The sequence below is a fragment of the Xyrauchen texanus genome, chromosome 1 (genome assembly GCF_025860055.1).
Source record: "Xyrauchen texanus isolate HMW12.3.18 chromosome 1, RBS_HiC_50CHRs, whole genome shotgun sequence".
In the NCBI taxonomy this organism is placed as follows: Eukaryota; Metazoa; Chordata; class Actinopteri; order Cypriniformes; family Catostomidae; genus Xyrauchen; species Xyrauchen texanus.
Window position 1 is genome coordinate 43,194,498 of NC_068276.1, and position 23,802 is coordinate 43,218,299.

The 23,802-nt window shown below is 37.6% G+C and overlaps 2 protein-coding genes across 4 annotated transcripts; one reads left to right on the forward strand and one right to left on the reverse strand.

The window, feature by feature from the left end:
- The first annotated feature begins 893 nt into the window (after positions 1-893).
- Positions 894-13,022, forward strand: LOC127649251 (tumor protein p53-inducible nuclear protein 1-like). 3 transcript variants are annotated; one of them, XM_052134280.1, is made up of 3 exons: positions 894-1,032; positions 2,189-2,324; positions 10,810-13,022. In XM_052134280.1, exons 1-3 carry the CDS (start codon positions 969-971, stop codon positions 10,877-10,879), a joined length of 270 nt encoding a protein of 89 aa, XP_051990240.1. In that variant the 5' UTR covers positions 894-968; the 3' UTR covers positions 10,880-13,022. The 3 variants fall into 3 exon arrangements, 2 of the variants coding, with proteins under 2 accessions (XP_051990240.1, XP_051990231.1); XM_052134271.1 differs by lacking the exon at positions 10,810-13,022 and adding an exon at positions 2,662-3,515; XR_007971274.1 differs by lacking the exon at positions 10,810-13,022 and having other exon boundaries at positions 898-1,032; positions 2,191-2,802.
- LOC127649241 (uncharacterized protein F13E9.13, mitochondrial-like) lies at positions 3,554-22,537 on the reverse strand. Its single transcript, XM_052134259.1, has 6 exons — positions 22,284-22,537; positions 22,115-22,197; positions 21,618-21,798; positions 19,339-19,489; positions 9,354-9,481; positions 3,554-3,858 (listed from the first exon to the last, which is right to left on the reverse strand). Exons 1-6 carry the CDS (start codon positions 22,354-22,356, stop codon positions 3,656-3,658), a joined length of 819 nt encoding a protein of 272 aa, XP_051990219.1. The 5' UTR covers positions 22,357-22,537; the 3' UTR covers positions 3,554-3,655.
- Between the last annotated feature and the right edge of the window lie 1,265 nt (positions 22,538-23,802).

Here is a 23,802-nt window from a genome sequence, read left to right on the forward strand (position 1 = left end):
GATGGTGCCCCCCGCCCTGTATCCAAAATAGGTAGATACAGTTGAAATTTTATTTAAGCACAAAGGCAACATTGTGAGCAAAATGATTGGTTGTTTCAGTGGAGTCCCTGTGTTCAGCTTTATGTGTGTGCTGTTACTTGTCACCCTGCATGTTGAAATCAGTCAGACACACTGAAGAAGAGCCATGAAGTTATCATACTTGGTGATGTAATCACTTTTTAAGTTTCCGATCAGACGGTTATTTCCTTTTAAATCTGCATTTAAGTTTAAACATTTGTTCGGCGGGCATCAGGACGCCAAACCTCACATGCGATGTGGTTTTTGACTACCTCTGTATGTGTTTTTTGTGATCCAATCACAAAACATTTACAACTTAGCACTGACCATTTGCGATCAAATCATCTGAAATGTGTAGCTGTAAACAGGGTCTTAAAATGACTGCAGCCAGAGCCAGAAAGACCCCCAGGAAAAAGGTGAATAGTATAGTATGTAGTAAATATATTAAAACTTAAAAATAACCATTAGAGAATGTTCTGTATTCATTATTTTTAGGTTATCTACAAAATCCACCCTGCAATGTTCTAGGAACCTTAGTTCATGGTTATAAAAAAATACAACCTAAAAATAACCATAAGAGAATGTTCTGTATATGTAATTTTTAGGTTGTCCCACAAAAACCACCCTGCAACGCTCTGGTAACGTTAGTTTATGGTAATAAAAGAAATTAAGAGAACATTCTTAAGACGTTAGGAATTGGTCCCCCAAAATAACCAAACAGGAACTATACTCAAACGTTAGGGGAACGTTTTGTGTTTGCTGGGACCTGTGGGGCTGAAGTATGTAAAACAGAACATCCGCATGTGCGAATGCCACAGACGCTTTACGGGTGCGGCTTGGTGACGTCGTGTCAAGTACAGTGAAGAACAAGGTGGAGGAGCTTCGGGTACATAAACCAGTCTAGACAGTACATGGGGGAACAACTTCGACACAATGTATACAAGCAAAGATATTTCAGAAACAGCTGTCTGACAGGTAGGCAAACCTAAATTTAATTTCGCAGCTTCTAACACATCTTTCAAAATCAAGTTAACCTATTATTTTCATTGCGTTATTAATTTCATATAATTCGTATATTGGTAAATCTGTCTATCTATCAGTATTGTGTCGATGTTCGACTCGCAGAGTTATTTGAATATGAAGAAAAAAGCAGTCCCCGATTGTAAACAAGATAGGACTACAGCTGATGTCTCCTTCCTGTCCCACGAAAATTTCAGTGACGTATGGGTGATCATTTTAGTTTCAACTTATCGAAAATAAACTCAATCGTGATTGGTTTTGACTGATTTGGTAAAAGAGCCACCAAGAAACAACGGGTGAAAAGAAGCTGGCATTTCCGTAAATTTGTTATGTTTGTAAGTTGGGTTTCTAGAATTCGGTTAGCAAAATAATTACGTCTTCGTACAGTTTGCTGCCTCTTTTTGTATGATATGGACCTCTACCAAGAGTGTATTGATGCTCTGATTCATCTATGAATTTGGTCTAAATTAAAGCTTAATTAAAGAAGGCATCCCAGACAATGTTAAAAATAAATAATCAATAGAAGGGAACACCATGTCTCAGTCTGCTGATCCTGATCCACGCAGAGCTGTCTCCAGTATCTAGTGTGACATTATACATATTTTGTAATTATATATAAATACGTTGCAAAAAGGTGAGATATTGCAATTCATGTAGATTCCTCCAGAGGGCAACATCACTCTTTATTGCTTTTTACAGATCACAATGAGATGAGCTAAAACATTTTGGTACAATCCTCGCACAATTTGTGGGCAGCACAGAGGAGGACAGTGATGTTGCAGTGGCAACTGACAACTGTGCAAACCTCTTCGAGTTTGAAGACGGCGAATGAGTTATTATAAAGATACATGTTGGGTTCTTTTGCTTATTGGCAGATGTAATATTTACAGTGCTGTAATACAGGTTTATTGATATTAATCCTAAAACCATGCTATAGCAAATTAAGTGTGAGGATACATTCTAAATCTTATTGTTATTTTCCAGATATTAGTTTAAAGACCAACCTGGGTCATTATGGAGAAGTGGCATCTCAGTAACTCTCTTCTGGCTCATTCCTCCATTGATTAGAACCTCCATTTGTCCATTGTCCATTTTTCTGCTTCATGTGTACAGGACCAGTCACTTGGCTCAGCTGAGGAAGACATTCTTGAGAACCTGTTGATTGAGCACACCAGCATGTCTGTATACCAGATGAGACCTGATGAGGATGACTTTGGTTCTGATGAAGATGCAGACGATGTGGCTAGGTACCTTTTAAGGCTGATTAGACATTTTGGGCCTAGTGCAGTAACATTTCTAGGACTTTGGATGTAATGTTTATTAATTTAGGAACATTTAAAATGTTCAGTTTATATACAGTGTCACCGGGAACAATGATGTAAATAGTATTTTTGAAATACAAAGAAATGTAGATCTATATGCTGAGGTTCTGATTCCTTATGTAGAAGATTTATGGTGTCAGGCAAAAACATAACTGTACTTAGGGGGAAAACATGTCCTGTGATGTCACACTGACATTTAATTAATAATTCCAAGTTCTAAGTGTGCCTATGTTGGCTTGCATTTGTCAATCATTTCGTTTAGGCCTGTGCCAATCAGACATCATGTTTCTTGGCGGTTAGCTGCATGGAGCAGCCACTTGCCCTGCAGCACCATTCTGCTCTCAGTGCAGCATGCTAGAGTCTATAATGAGCACAGGAAGCTGACCTGTAACACCCTTAACAGGCAAAACCTTACAAAAACATGCTTTTCACCTTCTGATCGACGCTACGGGTACTTCAAACAGCCCACACAGCGTGTGTACAACTACTGAGATTTAGTCTTTTTTTTTAGGTAAACAATATATTTACATCTGAAACCACTGACCATACAGTCTTTTGCTATATTAATTCTTTTTTTAATGGGGTATGTTTGCATATTATGCCATGAAACCATTCCCCTGTGAGACTATTACTGTTCAAAGTTTAGTTAAATGCAGTGTGGTGCTATTTAACCTCAAAAGGAAGTCTCATTGTCAGTCTGACACTGAAATAACTGAAAACCTTGTGCTGGAAAAATACAGAATGATTCAAAACATGACCGTATAGACAAAGTCACATGAATTAGTAGTCCTTTAGTATTTTGAAATGAAACCATGTAATACTGTTTGTGTGCTTCTGCTTTAGTGTAGCTGTGAATGGTACATTAATAATGTTTAAATAAAAAAAAAACAATGCTAATAAAATTAATTCAGTGTTGAATGCTAGGCAATGCAATTTTTACATAAAAAATTAAAGTGAAATGGTTTCTTAATGTTGGAATCAGTGATTTACTGCCAAAGCTACAAAATATGATTATGAGTGGCTCAATTCATATTGTTATACTTGTTATTCGTATATTTATAAATAAATGCCTTTTTTGGTGTTGTTTTATTTTCTATATTTAAGAATATATTTGTTAAAATCTAGTAAAAAAAGTGAAAAATACATTGCTTTCATCTTTATTTTTTATACTATTTCAATAAACAACAAATATACATATATATATATATATGGTACTAATATACTGTCACACCACAACACTAGCGTAATATACAGTACTATGTCTGAATTCTCTCCCGAAGTTTGTGCATCTTCTCCATGAACCTTTTCACTCTCTCTGCATCGACACCATTTGCCCAGTAGCCTCCTTTCTTAAAGTGGGAGCCAATGATCATGGCACCTGCTTCAAGGTAGTGTTCCACATTGCTGTGAGTGACACCAGAACCGATGAGAACAGGGATTCTTACAGACTGGGTGACCTCTGATAAACAGAAAGCAGTGATAATTTACAAACAAGGTAGCAATTAGCTTCTTTACATATATACATAAATCATTAAGTGTGTTCAGACAGAAACAGGCAGCAAACATGGGTGTGAGGACATTTGTTTCTTTCTACTTGATGCATGCATAAAAATAAAAAAACATGTTCCTTCATTGTAATTATGATGATTCTGGCAGAATGCGCCTCATCCTCCATCTGACAGCCTCCCCAGACCATTGGATCAGAACTAAGGAAGGCAATAGGCAGAAATCCAAAATAGGCAGCAGGGCAGTGGCAGACTACGCTGGGCCTGGTTTTCATGCCTATGTTTACGACCTTCCATGATCACCAGCCATCTGGAAGTGGGATTTAAAATAGCTGGCAGTGCTGGTGTCTATATTAGCCCATACAAGGCCTTTGGTTCTGAGGCAGGGCAGGAAGCAGGCTGTCTGTTCACATGGGGCAACCACTAGTGCCAAGAGAATGCACAACATACTTTCTTCCTCATGGAGACTAGAGGTGGAAAGTAACTATTTACAACTACTCTTGTTAGAGTACTTGAGTAAATGTTTAAAATGTTTCTACTTTTTAAGAATAAATAAATAAATAAATAATAGTACTTTTACTTAATTTTAAAAATTAAGTATTCAACTTCACTAGTTATTTTTCACCACAATTACAAAGTACAAAAAAAAATACATAATATTTCAGAATTTCTGGGAAAAAGAAAGTTATACGTGCTAAATCTGTTTATAAACTAAAACACGCTGTGCGAGGCACGACGGAAGCCCACAGGGCACAGTATCATGAGCACAGCAGCTTGCATAAACTGTCGCCAGTGTCCTCTCTTCTCTTGCTTCAAGACTTTCTGCCCTGTCACTATACAAGAACTGTTGTACTGTGATTTTTTTGCATATTTAATTTTATTCTGGAAAGGAGCCGTTCATTCATGTAGCCTATGAGGGAAGCGTCTGAACACATTTAACTACTGATCAAACTTCACTTGTTTTTAAGGTAGGCAATGATTTAACTGTCAAACATTAACACAGTATAGTTTGACATATATGTGGGGATATCTTGTTTATTTCCTACAATGTGTCTACAACAAACTTTTAAATACCTTAGAAAGATACATTTCCAATAGTGCCAGAAATTAACGGGGACTCGGTGGGAAAAATGCCACAGAAATTATCAAAAATATTCCCAAAATTCTAATTATGGATGCAAAAAATGCCCACGCAACGAGTTCCAGTGTCTTATTAATAATATCTGATATAGTTACAATTACATACATTGCGATCTTCTTTTGACTTTTCACTGAACATTATTTTATTTCCTGCCATCTGGTTCCTCGCACCATTGCATGCACAGACAGGCTATCCACTTCAAACTATTTTTTTTTTTTTTGATTATACACGGACAGGCTATCCACTTCAAACTTATTATTTTTTTCTAACATATTTTATTCAGTTGGCATGAAGGAGTTGATAACAGTTTGCTTAATAATCTCACTGCATATCTGGATAATTGCTGCAATATCATAGAGAATACATTTCCTCTATGATATTGCATTAAATTAGTGTTGTACTGTATGTTAACTTAGGGGCTTTCACACTGGGCACATATGCTGCGGTCCAAATCTGAGTGTGATTGTTCCCAGTGCCCCCCGCAGCGTTGGTCTCGTTTCACAATCACTTGATACTATCAAACCCCGGTCTACTTGCGTTCATCTTACATTATATTACGTTACACAAACACGTATGGAGAACAGAACACGACTCATACTTTTTTTTTTGGTGCCATTATGCACAGCAGAGTGAACGCCAACTGCGTATGTGTGCGCTTCATGGCGTAACTCATCATATATCCAGGGGAAGGCGGCTTGTGCTGCTCACAAACTGCGTATTTTGAGGAGACAGCTGATTGCAAGGAATTCATTTGCATCTTTGTTTACACTGCACGCTTACTCACGCTGGTAAAAAATACCACCATGTATACATATATAAATATAACGAGCACATTTTTGCCCAGCAGCCAGCTTTGTTTTGGATAAAAAAAAAATATACGTCATAATAGCTGTACAATCAGGTTGTGACTTTTTCCTGGTGCCTTTGGTTTTGTATCGTTAGGTTCGTTGTTAAAAATATGTGTGAACGCTAAGCGAACCAGGACTAAAGGTATCATTTTCTTTTTTGGTCAGGACCAAGATGACCAAAGAACCAAACTACAAGTGTGAACACACCCTTAATAGCCAAAATACTTGAACATACATTAATGAGAAAGTTTAGAGACATTTAAAATGTTACAAATGGCTATTTCTATTTAAATAAATTTATTCTTAAAATGTGCTGTTTGTCCAAGAATACTCTTTCAGCAATGCAGGTCTTTGGCATTTAGAATCTGCAGGTTTAGGACATGTGAGGAGTCTGTTTCTTATGTATTAAGAGTTTTTGTTGTGTGTCTGGCCGTCCACTTCCCTCTCTATCCAGATTATTTTTCAAAACAGTAATGCATGGAATAGCCTTCATCTCTCCAAAACATTAGACTACAGGAGAAAACAGAATGTCAGGAGAAATGTGTTTCTTTTTGCCTATTTTTAAAACCAAAATTTGACTTGCAAGTGTAAAGCAACTTGTAAGAACTCAATACTTCAGCAAATGGGGGAAAACATATAACACTGTATTGTGATTTCTGCATGGTAGTGAAACCATTATCCATTGTTCTAATTATAAGAAAAATGTATTTGAGTACCAAATTAGCACTTTAGAATGCTTTTGTAAGGAATAGGTGACACAGTATAAGTTTGCCATCACGGGTAAAGAAAAAACTGAATAAATGCCACTTAAAACAATTATTTCAAACCGTAATAATAATTTGCAATTAATGATTTTGGCAGTATTTTTTTATCACTTTAATGCATCCTTGGTGAAAGAAGCATCAATTAATTTCAAGAACAAAAATGTCGGTGTTCTAAAAATGGAAGTGGATACACTATATATATATATATATATATATATATATATATATATATATATATATATATAACATAATTTTCATAAAGTAACATGTAACGTAATTACTGGAGTAGTTTTTCAGAAAACGACTTACTCTTACTTGAGTCATAATATTTCTCAGTACTTCTACTTGTACTCAAGTGAATTATTTCTTCAGTAGCAGTACTTTTACTTAACTAAAAAAATTCTGTACTCTTTCCACCACTGGAGACTACAACCTTTGAAGGTGATTTATTTATTTTTTCCAATGTTAAAGTAATTTCTTATGTTTAAGATTTAAATTAAAGTTCATCAAAAAATGACAGAATTTACTCACACTCATGCTGTTCTAAACCCATATGACTTTCTTCCGTGGAACATCAAAGGAGATGTTCGGCAGAATGTTTGTCTCAGTCACAATTCACTTTCATTGTGTGGAAAAACATTTGCAATGAAAATTAATGGCGACTGAGGCTAACATTCTGCTGAACATCTCCTTTGGTGTTCCACAGAAGAAAGTCGTACAGGTTTGAAGCATCAAATCCAGCCTGAAACAGTAACATCGGCTGATCCAAAGCCGTGAGGACTAAATGTTTCATGAAAAATGTTAGGAGTCTTTGGGAAAACTGTTTGAAAACAGGCATTACTTTTGCAACTCAATTTGGTGCTGGTGTTGGCCATCAAATTGCACACTTAATTTTAAAAGGCCTTTTAAACAAGACTGATAGGCTCCATTGGATATCAACCTCTAAAGCACAAGACTTTGACTGGGCCTTAAGACTGAGAGGTAATGACAAGCATGTGTATATTATCAGCTGCTGAAATTTTTTTTGTATTATTAAGAATACCTTTAACTGTAATGATTCCTGGATTATGCACAAACATATAACCAGGCTATGTTGATGTTAGAGTGCAAGGGGACACAGAAAACAGAAGGTTAAAATCCTGTTAACTCAGACGGCATGTAGGCTATATGATAATCCTGGAGTGTTTGTGCCTGTGTGACTGTACAAATATTGTTGAGCATTTATCAAAATATCCAGAGAGCAGAATATCCTTCTACATCTTATTTAAACACTTCACAGCACACACACAAGAAAGAAAGAAAGAATGAATGAATGAAAGAGACTACTCCCCCAAGTGTCCAAAATTACCTTTGTTCTTGGCAAGCTACTATTTATTCCTTTGTTTTACTGTATCATAAACTGATTCCTGAATGATACCTGACAAATGATGTTTATATCAATTGGTTTCTATATAGCAGTGGGGCTAGTGTGATTTGATTTAGTTTTGTGTAATGTTAGGGAGCTACAGATAAATGTCAGGATGACATATGAGATAGATTTGTTTGTAATGTAGCAGTTCTGAGTTAAGTGATTCAAACATGGATTGCATATTATATCATTATGCCTGTTCTGACCCACCTCAGCCCCTAATATCAAAGGCAGTTCTGATGCTGCTTTCGTTCAGTGTAAATTAAATGCAGTATCAAACTGACTAAATAATATTCACAACACTCTATACTGTCATTTCAGAGTTAAACTTCTGGCTCACAGAGTTACGTGACAATAGCATGGCATGATTTCCATTAAGCCAACAAAAGTGACTCTGTTAAGAAGTTTTTTCATTGAAACCTGTTTGATTGTAAAGAGGAGCATCTCTAGTTTTGTTTGATATGCCACTTTAGAACATTCATTCATTGTTCGCACATCAGCGTGCTGTTAAACATGATGTCCACATTTGTGGATTTTTGGACATTATTCCATCAAAAGTAAAAAACAAAACAAAAGTTAGTTATTTTGAATAACATTAACACACCTGTGGGTAATTTCACTTTGTTTTAATATAAATGTTGTTATTTTTATATATATATTGATCACTGTACAATACGGTTCTATTCATGAACATTAGTAAATTCATTCCTATATATTTATTATGATTTTCACTTTGAGAATCAATGTATTCATCCAAAAGCTTTATATGGAGTAAGAATGAAAATAAGGTGCATTTCAAACTGTTCTGAGACCAGTGCAGACAGACAGCACACTGGAGGTTAAAGTCATTCACTATATAGGGAACATGGGGACATCCTGTAGCTTTCTAAGCAGCTAAGTTCATTCACTCTTAAAATCCGACCAAAAGTTCAGTTTCAGAGTGCAGATGATGTTTGGACCACTCAACATGTTTGGCAGACATGGGAAAATGGTAATCAGTAAGTAGATTCAGAATTTATAATCTTCTATTTTATTTTAACATGGTTGGTTAATAAGAAATATTTATTGAGCTTAACAGAAACATGAATAACCAACACTTCTGGAAACATAAACCATTTGATGAAAAAAAAATCTGACTCGCTATAGATTGGTATTATTTAAAATTATATAATTATTTAATAAGTAATTGTTTTAATAATGGTACGTCGAAGATCCCTGTGATTCTGTTTCAAGTTATATTAAGCAGTTACATTAAAGCATATGTTGACATTGGTCTATTAAGACTCACCCTTTAGTTCTTTTGGATCAGCTTGAGCTCCAGATGCAGTTCCTGTGACGATGACTCCATCAGAGAGGAAGAACTCAGCAGCTTGGGCTGTCTCAGCTATACTCACATCTGAAGTTAGGGCATGAGCACTGAAACATCATCACCATTATCAGTGATCAATCACCTGAGGCGATACTAAATATAAAAAGGTTCACTGCCTTCAAAATGCATAAACCACCAACACTGACTTAACCGGATAGGGATGGTCCTCATTCACTCACCGTCATACTGTTCCAAACCCTTAAGACTTTCTTCTGTGGAACACAAAACACACTGACAGCCTCAGTTTCCAATCACTTTCACTGTAACATAAAAAGATCAGCATCAACATTCTTTATAATTTATCACCGTGTTCGCAGAAGAAAGTCATACGGGTGTGGAATAGAGGTGGTAAATACAAAACGACTTATCATTTTTGGGTAACTTAAGTTGCCTTTAATTCTGTTCTAGGTTTAAAGGAATGTTCAGTGTTTAATACAAGTTAAGTTTTATTGACAGCATTTGTGGCATTGTGATTACCACAGAAAAGTTTGACTCGTCCCATAGGGTTAAAAAGCAGAAATGTGAAGCTTGTTTTTTTGTAAAACCATTTACACAAAGTCTTGCTTAAAAACATGGTGTATTCCAAGTAGTGATCCCGTAGTGTGAGTTACTAATGGTTAGATTACCATCTGAGAAAAAAAAAAAAAATATCGTAAAGCCTCTTACAAGGCTTACAACAGGAGTGGGCTGGAGAGCGAGAAGAGGTGCATAGTTAATAAGCCTCGTTTCAACAGTGGTAGATAATGCACACCTGTTCAGGATGCAGACACACTCACTCCCAATGCATTCTAGGTCTTCGTGGTGGTGTTTCTCGCATCAAACCAGGTGAGTCATAGTTGCCTCCGCGTCTGAGGCCGTCAATCCATGCATCATATCACCTGGCTTGCTGAGTGCGTTACTGTGGAGACATAGCATTTGGAGCCTTCATGCTATTCTCCACGGCATCCACCAACCACTCACCACGGGCCCCACTGAGAGTGAACCACATTATAGTGACAATGAGGAGGTTACTCCATGTGACCCTACCCTTCCTAGGAACAGGGCCAATTTGGTTGCTTATGAGACCTGGCTGGAGTCACTCAGCATGCCCTGGATTCAAACTTGTGACTCCAGGGGTGGTAGTCTGCTTCTTTACTCCCTGAGCTACCCAGGCCCACTCACTCAGTTTAAGTCTAGTCTAAAGACTCATCAATTTAGCCAGGCATACACCTAATTTATCCATCAACTCACAATTTGGCTGCTTTAGTTAGATCTGGCAGAACCAGAAACATTTCTCAGAAACATTTCTCATATTCTATAACTCTATTCTGTAGCAATAAATTGAAAGGTATCTATGCTAAAATTATTCTATTTGTTTCCCTATTCATATTCCAAGGTTACAAGAGCCAGCCAGATCCAGTTCCGTTCCTGCTTGGGTGTCGGACTCCACAGCTGCATGTCGCTGAGTGATGACAAACTACAGCCAGTGCTAACCAGACAACACGTCAGTCTTTTACGATGGACTTCTGAGGATAAACTGATGCCAACTCTAACTGTAAGACATTGGATACTTCATATGCCACTGCCTGAACCTTGGATTTAGGATGAACCCCACAGAAATGACCTGCCGGTTGAACTGCGATGCATCTCATTGATCTCTGCCTGCATCACCTTTATTATTGATGGACTACACTCTTAAAATAGAATACACACACACTATCAATTAATTGCCAACAAAAGTCTTCATCAACCAACTAAGAAAGGACAATTGCCTCTATGTGAACTTCTGCAGTTAATCCAGGATGGACTTCAATCCAGGATGGACTTCAAAGTCATTAGTCATTCATCTTACAATTTCATACAAAATCTTTGTTTAAACACTGGCCCTTAACACTTAGTTTACACATTTTACATCATGACTTACATTGCACATAAATAACTTGTATTGGCATTATATTCATGCTGTTTAGCCAGAGGGGAACTGTCCCTCACAGTGAGCCTGGTTTCTTCCAAGGTTATTTTTCTCCATTAACCAACATCTTATGGAGTTTTGTGTTCCTTGCTACAGTCACCTTTGGCTTGCTCACTGGGATTCTAAATACAATTATTTTTTAACCATTTCATTATTTATTTGTATACACAATTTACAATTACACAAAGATGTCTTTAAGACTTTATAGATATTACAGTTTCATTTTCCGTTAAAGCATGATTTTCTGTAAAGCTGCTTTGAAACAATGTGTGTTGTGAAAAGCAGTATACAAATAAAATGACTTGACTCTGACCGTAGGGCCTGGTTGAGGAAGTAGCATTCACGTGTGGGCGTCTGAAGAGTGTGCACCTCTGGCTAGGCTCACAATAAGACTGGGCTGGAGAGCGAGAACTGGTGCATAGTTAATAAGCCTCGTTTCCACAGTGGTGGATGAAGCAAAACTGATGTGAATAATGCTTCACCAACCCGGTCTTTAAAACGCAGAGTGCACCTCTTCTCGGGGAGCTGGCTTCAAATCTCAATGTGTGCACACACTGGCATCCTTGCATGCCCAGGATCTGAGCGGGGAGGGTTCGGCCAAATTAGATGCGATGTCCCGCTCCTCTGACCCCCAGCACAATTTAGATATGCCACCGGGGGAGAACAGCACGTGTCGCAGCCGGCGGGCTAGAGGCCGGGACGCTTGGTTAAAAATCATTACTAAATGAATAATTTAAGAAGTAAACAATTAACTTGTTGACGTTTTAAAAAGAGGTTTTGATGATTTTGCATCAGGAAGTGTGTGAGCTCATTTCATGAACACTGGTGGGAAAAGCAATGGTGAAGAAAATTACAGAAATTTAAGGCAATCTGTTTTTAGGTGGTAAACAAATTAAAGTTGACTTAATGTTTGAAATGCTGCATATGATGATTTGTGAAGTAAATGTATTTAAGAAAATATAAAAAATATTATTTTTAAATAATAATTTTAAATAATTTGTAGATATTTTCAATGGAATAATTACTCCTCTGTCCCAATTTAACACTGCCTGAAAAAACCTGGGATTTGGTCAAAAGAACGGCTTTAAAAGTAGGATACATCCTAAGCATTCTATAAAAGTATAATGTCATAACATATTGATCATAATTTTAATAATTCAAGGTTTGAGTTATGAAACATTATTTTAGTTTAGTTTCTGTTTTCATTTAGTTTTAATTTTCGTTATCTGTAATAACACAGCTACACGCAAATGCACCATGCACTGTCAGCAAGCTTAAACATTCCAAAAAGCAAAATATATTAAACTCAATTGTTTGAGTTCTTCCCCCAAGCAATCAGACTTTTGAACTCTTGATCGATCGATCTTGATACATATATCAGCGGCGCATTTTATTAGCCTCAGACTGGACTCGTATTTTATACTTCTCTTAATAACACACTGCAACTGGCTATCAACCGACAGCTGAATGTCAACACAACTCTTCATATTTATTTCCACTGATTAACAGTGTTGCACTTGTGTATATGGTTAAGTGACAATAAAAGGATTTGATTTTGATTTGGATGACTTTTGGAACATCCTGTCCCATTTGTAGGATGTGTATCTTTAATTTACTTCTGTCCTCTGATCTTACATCGGTCGTCTTCAGTAACCTTCAGTCATTCAAATGCTCCCGAACAGATGATTTAAGTCGCTATTTTGGTGGATATGAGTCTAATAAATCGAATTTCTCGGTTATATTTTAGAGTTTGTGTGTTTAAGACCCAGGTTCATGTTCAGTCCGTGACACACACACACACACACACACACACACACACACACACACACACATATACATATAGTATAAATATATATATATATATATATATATATAGTATAATATTTTTGCCACATGTAAATAAAACAATTCATGTTTTTTAACTGTAGATTTTAAATTCTTACGATTAAATGACCCATGACAGTTTTAATCTGAGGTCTCTAAACTCCTCTCCAACACCTGTCTCCTTGACCCCATTCTTTCCCACCTTCTCCAAGCCATCTCTCCATCCATCCTACCTGCACTCACACACATAATTAACACAGCTATACTTACAATCATTTTCCCACTACATTTTAGCAGGCTTGAGTAACCCCGCTGCTTAAAAAACCTGCACTTAAGTGGAACACTACAGATCAGTTTCTCTCATCCCATTCATGGCAAAAACACTTGAAAGAGCAGTTTTAAATCAGATCTATGCCTATCTCTTGTAGAACAAGCTGCTGGATGACAATCGGGCAGACTTCAAAAGTGGACATTCCACCGAGACTGCCTTGCTGTCTGTCACTGAGTCGCTGAGACAGGCGAGAGCTGGATCCAAATCATCCGTCCTGATTCTACTGGATATTTCTGCAGCCTCTGGCACATTCAATCATCAGATCCTACTTTCCAAACTTTCTACATCACAGAAACTGTGCTTGACTGGTTTATGTCCTATCTCTCAGGTAGGTCCTTCAAGGTAGCCTGGTGAGGGAGCTGTCCAAGTCACATCACCTACTTACTGGAGTACCTCAGGGCTCAATGCTTGGGCCATTTCTCTTCTCTACAACATCACTGGGACCCATCATTGAAGCACATGGGTTCTCTAACCACTGCTATGCTGATGACACACAGCTCTACTTGTCTTTCAAGCCCCATGAAACTTGGGGTTCAGTGTCATGCCCAAGGACACTTCGGCATGTGGAGTCATGTGGGCCGGGAAATGAACCACCAACCCTACGATTAGTGGTTAACTCGCTTTACCACAGCCGGCCGTAAAAAAACAAAGTACCAAAGAGAGCGCATGTTACACCAATCCTTGTCTCTCTTCACAGGCTGCCAGTTGATGCATGTATCAAATTCAAGGCTCTAATGCTGGCATACAGAACAGTCACTAGGTCTGCTCCAGTGTACCTAAAAAAAGTGTACCATTTCTGCAGAGCTAAGTTCCCACCAGAAGCCTGCAGTTGGCTATTGAGTGCTGCCTTGTTGTACCAACACAAACAGGCACCAAAACACTTTCCCGGACTTTCAGCTTCACAGTACCACATTGGTGATATGACCTTCCCTACTCCATCCGTGAAGCACACTCACTCTTTGTCTTCAAAAAATGGCTAAAAACACATCTTTTCCATGAGCACTTAACCATTCACTCGTAAAAAAAATGACGAGTCATTTTTCCAACAGTTGTTTACAGACAGATTGTTTCACTTTTAATTGACTATATCACATTTCCACTGGGTCAGAAGTTTACATACACTAAGTTAATTGTACCTTTAAGCAGCTTGGAAAATTGCAGATAATGATGTCAATCCTTTCGACAATTAGACAGTTAGCTTCTGATACGTGTACTGAATTGGATGCGTACCTGTGGATGTATTTTAAGGCTTACCTTCAAACTCAGTGCCTCTTAGCATGACATCATGGGAAAATCAGCAAAGACCTCAGAAAACAAAATGTGGACCTCCACAAACCTGGTTCATCCTTAGGGGCAATTTCCAAATGCCTGAAGGTGCCACATTCATCTGTACAAAGAATCGTACGCAAGTAAAAACACCATGGAACCATGCAGCCACCATACCGCTCAGAAAGGAGACGCATTCTGTCTCCTAGAGATGAACATAGTTTGATGCGAAACATGCAAATCACTCCCAGAACAAAAGCAATGTACCTTGTGAATATGCTGGAGGAAACATGTAAACAAGTATCTATATCCACAGTAAAAACAAGTCCTATATCGAAATAATCTGAAAGGTTGCTCTGCAAGGAAGAAGCCACTGCTCAAAAACCGCCATAAAAAAGCCAGATTACAGTTTGCAAATGCACATGGGGAAAAAGTTCTTGAAATGTCTTCTGGTCTGATGAAACAAAAATGGAACTGTTTGGCCATAATGACCATCGTTATGTTTGGAGGAAAAAGGGTGAGGCTGGCAAGCCTAAGAACACCATCCCAACCGTGAAGCATGGGGGTGGCAGCATGTTGTGGGGGTGGTTTGCTGCAGGAGGGACTGGTGCACTTCACAAAATAGATGGCATCATGAGGAAGGAAATGTATGTGGATATATTGAAGCAACATCTCAAGATATCAGCCAGGAAGTTAAAGCTTGGTCGCAAATGGGTCTTCCAAATGGACAATGACCACAAGCAAAAGTTGTGGCAAAATGGCTTGAGGGCAATAAAGTCAAGGTATTGGGAGTGGCCATCACAAAGCCCTGACCTCAATCTGATAGAAAGTTTTAGGGCAGAACTGAAAAACCATGTTCGCAAGGAGGCCTACAAACATGACTCAGTTGCACCAGTTCTGTCTGGAGGAATGGGCCAAAATTCCAGCAACTTATAATGAGAAAATTGTGGAAGGCTTTCCAAAATGTTTGATCCAAATTAAAAATGTAAAAAGTAATGCTACCAAATATTAACAAAGTATATGCAAACTTCTGACCCACAGGGAATGTGGTGAAAGAAATAAAAGCTGAAATAAATTAATCTATCTACTATTTTTCTGACGTTTCACATTCTTAAAATAAAGTAGAGTTCCTAACTGATCCTAGGTGAATGTAAACTTCTGACTTCAACTGTATGTATAAATATGTGTTTTTTATTGACAAAAAATATTGACACCCTTGGTAAATATGAGCAAAGAAGGCTGTGAAAAATATGGCTTTGTTTATCCTTTTGATCTTTCATTAAAAAAAAAAGTAAAATAATTGAAAGTGGGGAAAAATCTCAGAATTATATAAATCTTTTTTTCCAAAGGACATTTGCCACAATTATTGTCACTCTGAAATATATTCCCATTCATATTTTCCTTTTTTTTTGTACACCTGGGTGACAAGGCACATGAAACTGTTCAGCCATGACTTCCTGTTTCACATGGGTATAAATATGAGATAGCAGACAGGCCAAATTATTTTAGTCATCCATCACAATGGGTAAGACCAAAGAATAAAGTTATGATGTGAAGCAAAATGTTGTTGAGCTTCACAAAATGGGAAGTGGCTATAAGAAAATAGCTAAAGCATTGAAAATACCCATTTCCACAATCATGGCAATAATTAAACAGTGCCATCGGTCTGAAAGAGGACGTGTCTATATTGTCTCCACGCATGGTGAGGAGGAGGGTTCGAGTGGCCAAAAATTCTCCAAGGATCACAGCTGAAGAACTGCAGGAATTAGTTGGGTCTTGGGATTAGAAAGTCTCCAAAACTCCAATCAGACATCACCTACATCAAGTTGTTTGGGAGGGTTTCAAGCAAAAAGCCTCTGCTCTCATCCAACAACACACAAAGCATCTTCAGTTTGCCAGATATAATGGAACTTCAAATGGGACCAAGCTCTGTGGTCAAATGAAACAAAAACAGTGCTTTTTGGCAGTAAACACCAGAGATGAGTTTGCACACACAGAGAGGTAGCCATATGGAAATGTACCTCATGCCCATGGTTAAATATGGTGGTGGATCTTTAACGTTGTGGGGCTGTTTTTATGCCATATTCGTATACATGACATCATCGACTCTATCAAATACCAACTGATCAAAAATCAAAACCTGATTGCCTCTGCCAGAGAGCTTAAAATGGGCTGTGGTTGGATCTTCCAGCAGGACAATGATCCAAAACACACATAAAAATCAACACAAAAATAGTTAATTGACCCCTGGCCTGAATCTGATAGAAAATCTGTGGGATGAACTGAAGAGGAAAGTCCACCAGCATGGACCTTTGAATTTAAATTATCTGGAGAGATTCTGTATGGAGGAATGGTCTCAGATCCCTTGCCATGTGTTCTCCAACCTCAATAGGCATAGGAGAAGACTAAGAGTTCAGATCTTGGCAAAGAAAGGTTGCACAAAGTACTTAATACAAGGGTGCCAATAATTGTCACACATACAGTATATATGACAAAACATATTTGTTTCTTTTTTATAAAACTTGTGTTGTGTTAGGAATTGTTTGATATCTATTTGAGGATAGATTTTTGCAAATATTTTGAATGAAAGACCAAAAAGTATAAACAATAAGGATATATTTTTCACAGACTTCTTTTCTCATATTTACCAAGGGTGCAAATATTTTTGGCCACAACTGTATACACACACACACACACACACACACACATATACACTGGTGGCCAAAAGTTTGGAATAATGTACAGATTTAGCTGATTCAGCTGATCACAAAGTATAGTCAGGACATTAGTGATGAAAAAAACCGCACCATCACTCCAACATCTTATCCTTGAGTAATCATGCTGAATTGCTAATTTGGTACTAGAAAGTAATTTGCCATTACATCAAACACAGTGGAAAGCTATTTGGTTAGTTAAATAAAGCTTAACATTGTCTTTGTGTTTGTTATAGGCTATACAATGCTTGAAATTGGCAAATAAAATGAAGATGTCATACAAAGGTGTACACTACAGTCTTCAAAGACAAAGGACAACTGGCTCTAACAAGGACCGAAAGAGATGTGGAAGGCTAGATAAGGATAAGTACATCAGAGTCTCTAGTTTGAGAAATAAATGCCTCACATGTCCTCAGCTGACAGCTTTATTGAATTCTACCTGCTCAACATTAGTTTCATATACAACAGTAAGGAGAAGACTCAGGTGTGCAGGCCTTATTGGAAGAACTGCAAGGAAAAAACCACTTTTGAAACAGAATATCAAAAAGAAAAGGTTTGAGTGGGCAAAGAAACAGACATTGAACAACAGATAATTGGAAAAGAGTGTTATGGATCTTAACCCCATTGAGCTTTTGTGGGATCAGCTAGACTGTGAGGTGCGTGAGAAATGCCCAACAAGACAGCCACATCTATGGCAAGTGCTACAGGAAGTGTGGGGTGAAATGTCACCGGAGAATCTGGACAAACTGACAGCTAGAATGGCAAGGATCTGCAAAGCTGTCATTGCTGCATGTGGAGGATTTTTTTGATGAGAACTCTTTGAAGCAGTTTAAGAAGTTATAATATTAATGTAATGTAATATTAATATTTCACGCTATCAATGATCTGACTATACATTGTGATCAGTAGAATGCCACTTTGGTGATTAAAAGTAACAATTTCTTTCCATAAGAGCCAAATCTGTACATTATTCTAAACATTTGGCCACCAGTGTATATTTATTCTTTTTGCACTCTAATCTGTCTTGGATACTTATATTCTGATGCTAGTGAAACTTTGTAATGCTGCACTTTTCGTACCACTGTCTCCTTAAGATGAATCGCTTGTGATGTATTATTCCTCTTTTGTACGTTGCTTTGGATAAAAGTGTCTGCCAAATGTATAAATGTAATCTGTCAATGTCATTATGTAGCTTAACAGCCCTAGCCTTCATTAATTTTCATTATATGGAAAAGAGAGGCTAAGTTATTCTTCAACATCTCTCCATTGTGTTCCATGTGAGACAGAACATCATACCGGTTTAGAATGACATGATGTTTGGTGAGTTAATTTTTTGGGTGAACAATGTATTTATGTTTTGTGGTTATTATTCCATGGTAAGTGACTGGTAACTGCATAGGTGTAATTATATTGGGGGACAAGGAGACACGCCCCCCCCCCCAATATTCAAAGAAGGACAATTTGCCCCCACCAATATTGTATCATACTGTATGATTATGCGAATGTAACCGGTATTAATTATAACATGTGTTTTATTTTTCCTTCACACAAAATCCTCATATTTTTCTACTAGAAATGTATATAAATGTGTGAGAAAAGGAAAGAAAAATATGTATTTTTATTTCTTTGAGTTCTGCGTTGGTCGCAGTTGTGACGTTATTGGCGCATATCGCGCTCTTGCTTCAGTCCGAGGGAGGTCTGAGCGTAGCTGACATTATGACACAAATACTGTGCGTGAATAGAGCTTAAATTGTATTTTACTGTATTTTAACTTAAATGAAAGGTGTTAGGAGTTTGCCTGAGGTCCTCTGGTCATACCTGTGCTTCTTCTTGATATCTGTAAAGATCTGAATGTGCCCTGCTCCGATGCGTCTGCGGTAGCGCAGCAACTCACCAGCGCAAGCATTTAATAGGCCTTCATCTGCAACGTGTGAAAACACAAACCCCTCTGCACGGATAAAATCCAGCCCTATGAAGTGGAGATATAAACACATTTTCTTTTTACATTTTTAATTTCCTAATGTAAAATTCAACCCTATGAAGGTGGAGGCACAAACTAGAGGTCTGCGCGGGACTGTTTTTTCCATCCCGCTACCGCAAGTTTCTATCACGTGCCCTAACGCTCCCGCTGAAAGTTCACCCGCAGCTTTTCCACTTAGCAAAATAGCAAAAGCCATACAAATAGACAACAAAATTCTACACAAAGAACATTACATTTTTTCTGTTATCGCTATTATCAGATGACATGTAAAAATGACGCCAATTTGACTCGCCTTAAGTTGGTTTCTTAATACTATATTGACCATTTTCTAGTTCGAAATGCGCATGCTTTGATGACTGTGTCATCAATGTGCGCATTGCTCTGCCATTCTATTGAAGCCAAGTTGACTACCTGGCTGCTTACTCTAAATATTGGATAATTTAAAGCAGTGTGCATATTTATTTTACGTTTTAGAACAAAATTATTATAATAATAATACAATAAAAAAAGAGATCAACATCGGATTTCCTGACGGCCGCTCCCGTCCATCACATCACATGATAGTACCATCCGTTCCCGCCTTCAACTCGGAAATGTAATCCCGCACCACAAGAATCTGAGTCCTGCAGGAGTTCCACGGAAGTGCAGACCTCTAATACAAACATTAATTTTTTCTTCTTCTTTTTACACTCACCTAAATGATTATTAGGAACACCTGTTCAATTTCTCATTAATGCAATTATCTAATCAACCAGTCACATGGCAGTTGCTTCAATGCATTTAGGGGTGTGGTTCTGGTCAAGACAATCTCCTGAACTCCAAACTGAATGTCAGAATGGGAAAGAAAGGTGATTTAAGCAATTTTGAGCGTGACATGGTTGTTGGCCAGACGGGCCGGTCTGAATATTTCACAATCTGCTCAGTTACTGGGATTTTCACGCACAACCATTTCTAGGGTTTACAAAGAATGGTGTGAAAAGGGAAAAACCTCCAGTATGCGGCAGTCTTGTGGGCAAAAATGCCTTGTTGATGCTAGAGGTCAGAGGAGAATGGGCCGACTGATTCAAGCTGATAGAAGAGCAACTTTGCCTGAAATAACCACTCGTTACAACCGAGTTATGCAGCAAAGCATTTGTGAAGCCACAACACGCACAACCTTGAGGCGGATGGGCTACAACAGCAGAAGACCCCACCGGGTACCACTCATCTCCACTACAAATAGGAAAAAGAGGCTACAATTTGCAAGAGCTCACCAAAATTGGACAGTTGAAGACTGGAAAAATGTTGCCTGGTCTGATGAGTCTCGATTTCTGTTGAGACATTCAGATGGTACAGTCAGAATTTGGCGTAAACAGAATGAGAACATGGATCCATCATGCCTTGTTACCACTGTGCAGGCTGGTGGTGGTGGTGGTGTAATGGTGTGGGGGATGTTTTCTTGGCACACTTTAGGCCCCTTAGTGCCAATTGGGCATCGTTTAAATGCCACAGCCTACCTGAGCATTGTTTCTGACCATGTCCATCCCTTTATGGCCACCATGTACCCATCCTCTGATGGCTACTTCCAGCAGGATAATGCAACATGTCACAAAGCTCGAATCATTTCAAATTGGTTTCTTGAACATGACAATGAGTTCACTGTACTAAAATGGCCCCCACAGGCACCAGATCTCAACCCAATAGAGCATCTTTGGGATGTGGTGGAACGGGAGCTTCGTGCCCTGGATGTGCATCCCACAAATCTCCATCAACTGCAAGATGCTATCCTATCAATATGGGCCAACATTTCTAAAGAATGCTTTCAGCACCTTGTTGAATCAATGCCACGTAGAATTAAGGCAGTTCTGAAGGCTAAAGGGGTCAAACACAGTATTAGTATGGTGTTCCTAATAATCCTTTAGGTGAGTGTATATATATATATATATATATATATATATATATATATATATATATATATATCCTCATGTGACCATGGAAAACAACAATTAATGCTTATGAACTTTTCAACTAGAATCTTCTTCTAATTTCCATGTATAAAATATAACCTGATGTCAAACATGCACATTATTTAACATGAGTCTGCCTCTCTTGATGGCTTGTACAGTCATGTTAATACCTGAGGCCAGGGCAACGGCCAGCGCTGATTGGTTCGCAGCTGACAGAATTTGTACACCAAGCGGCCAAGATGGATAAAGTCCCCTGACTGCAGCACACACAGCTGTCATGGAGGCACACACCTCTGGACCCACGTCAAGGGTGTATGGAACATCATGCATGTTTTCAATGATCACTCCATCCTGTTATGGACAGTATAATCTCAAATTAGCACACAACTGAAAAAAAAAGCAAACAAACAAACCTTGAATTAACCTGATGATAACGTTGACCAAAAAGCCTATGTGATGTCATTTCGTTCACTGTTCCATTAGTTAATGTTTTATAAAACGATTGCTAGCCCTGACCCTTTTAGGCACCCGTACTGACACTCAATCGATAAAAAAATAAATAAAAAAATCGTCAAATTATAAACTTCGTCATTACTCCAGCGTGCAAGACAACGATAATAATTTGACACGACGCGTGTTTACATTCCGCATTACATTGACCACCTACAAGTCCTGCGTGCTGGTAAATTTCCGCCTCTCGACATGCCTCCTCTGTGATCTCTGTGATAGTTGCGCTGTTCAAGGGGGTTCCTGCAAAAGAAAGAAATGAGTTCAGTTTTTCAGTTCAATTTCAGTTTACAAAGTTAAACAAGGCACCAGTGAAATGAATGCCTTACCAGGCAGGGCTCGGACGTGAATCATGCCAATGACATTTGATTTTAAGCGTCCGAAAAGATTTAAAAACGTCATTTTTCATCCGTCCAAAAACGATATACCAGATTGGGAGAGATTTTGATGGTCATGTGACTGTTCAAAGGTTATTCATTAACATAAAAGTATTTATTATTTATGGAATGATATTCCGGACATTATTCAAAAGGAATTGCAAATTGTATTTGCAATTGCGTTTTCAATTTGTGGACGCATAAAATGTGACATAATCCAAACGCAATTGCAAATCGCGCATTACGGTTTGCATTTTCGTTTAAGCGAACGCACAGTGACTGCCAGATTTCAAATGGAAAAGCAAAGTCCGTTTGCAACTGTGTTTCCCATATCTTACGAGTTTTGGCCCAGTCATATTTAAATAGCAATTTCAATTACCACGTCTGCTTTTTCACTTTCTCAGCGTCGCGTATGTAGCCAGCCAAAACTCAAATGGAATACTATTTTTTTTTTTTTTTTTTTTATTGCAATATTAACAAACAGAACAAGACGATACATACAAGAAATATAAACAATCTTTCAAAACAAAAGAGAAATTATGGTTCAGAAAGGAAAAGTTAAGAGAGGAAATGTGAAAGAAATTTAAATATATTCAACAATAGTCTAAAAAGAAAAGAGAGTAAGAGAAGAAAGAAAAAAAAGAAGAAGAGGGCACAAAAGAAAAAAACATTAAGAGAGAATATTAAACATGGCACTAATTCTGGATGTTTTCATTGCTTTCTTGTTAACAGAAGTTGAAATTGTATTTAAATACATCTTCAATTCTTCTTTGAAAAAGCTAAAGTGGGGTTTACTTTTCATATATTTACATTTATGGATATGAAACTTTCCAATATATAAAAGAAGGTTTATACAAAAACATGCATTAATTAGATTCTTGTCTTTAACATAAAATCCAAAAAGAATGTGTCTATATGATAAAGAAAAGTTACATAAAACCTTTTGGACAATCAGAGCATCAATATTGTTCCAGAAAGACCGAGTAAAAAGACATTCCCAAAACAAATGATCAACAATTTCAGAGGAGGCTTCACAAAAGAGCAGGAAGTATCAATATCATTTCTAAATTTCTTTAAAAAGTATTTAACTGGATAAAATCTATGAATAATTTTATAGGATATTTCTTTAACTTTATTAGTTAGAAAGAATTTCTGAGGAAGTGACCAAACATATGACCATTTAATATCATCAAAAAGGTTATTCCAATAAGAAATGGAGGAAGGAATTGAAGTAACAGGGTCCAAAAATAATGACCTAATTTTATAATTGGATTTATGTATTGAAAAACAAGTAGAACCAACCACAGTAGATTCAGGGCTAGGGGAGAAACAGAAGTCACTGTAGCACTATTATTGTTTCTAAACAGCATACAGATTTCCAAAGAGATGGCCTTGAAAACTATATTAAATTCTTTACTAGATACTGGGAATTGGTATCCTGAAACAAAATCGGAATAATTAAATAAATTAC

What these genes read in the sequence shown, in the direction of transcription:
- LOC127649251 (XM_052134271.1), top strand. Translation starts at nt 969, where the DNA reads ATGGGGGAACAACTTCGACACAATGTATACAAGCAAAGATATTTCAGA. An exon ending in CAGAAACAGCTGTCTGACAG is followed by an intron (nt 1,033 to 2,188) that starts GTAGGCAAACCT and finishes CTTCATGTGTAC; the next exon opens with AGGACCAGTCACTTGGCTCA. An exon ending in GATGCAGACGATGTGGCTAG is followed by an intron (nt 2,325 to 2,661) that starts GTACCTTTTAAG and finishes CATTTCGTTTAG; the next exon opens with GCCTGTGCCAATCAGACATC.
- LOC127649241 (XM_052134259.1), bottom strand. Translation starts at nt 22,356, where the DNA reads ATGACGTTTTTAAATCTTTTCGGACGCTTAAAATCAAATGTCATTGGC. An exon ending in TTTACCAGCACGCAGGACTT is followed by an intron (nt 21,799 to 22,114) that starts GTAGGTGGTCAA and finishes TGTCCATAACAG; the next exon opens with GATGGAGTGATCATTGAAAA. An exon ending in GATATCAAGAAGAAGCACAG is followed by an intron (nt 9,482 to 19,338) that starts GTATGACCAGAG and finishes ATGATGTTTCAG; the next exon opens with TGCTCATGCCCTAACTTCAG.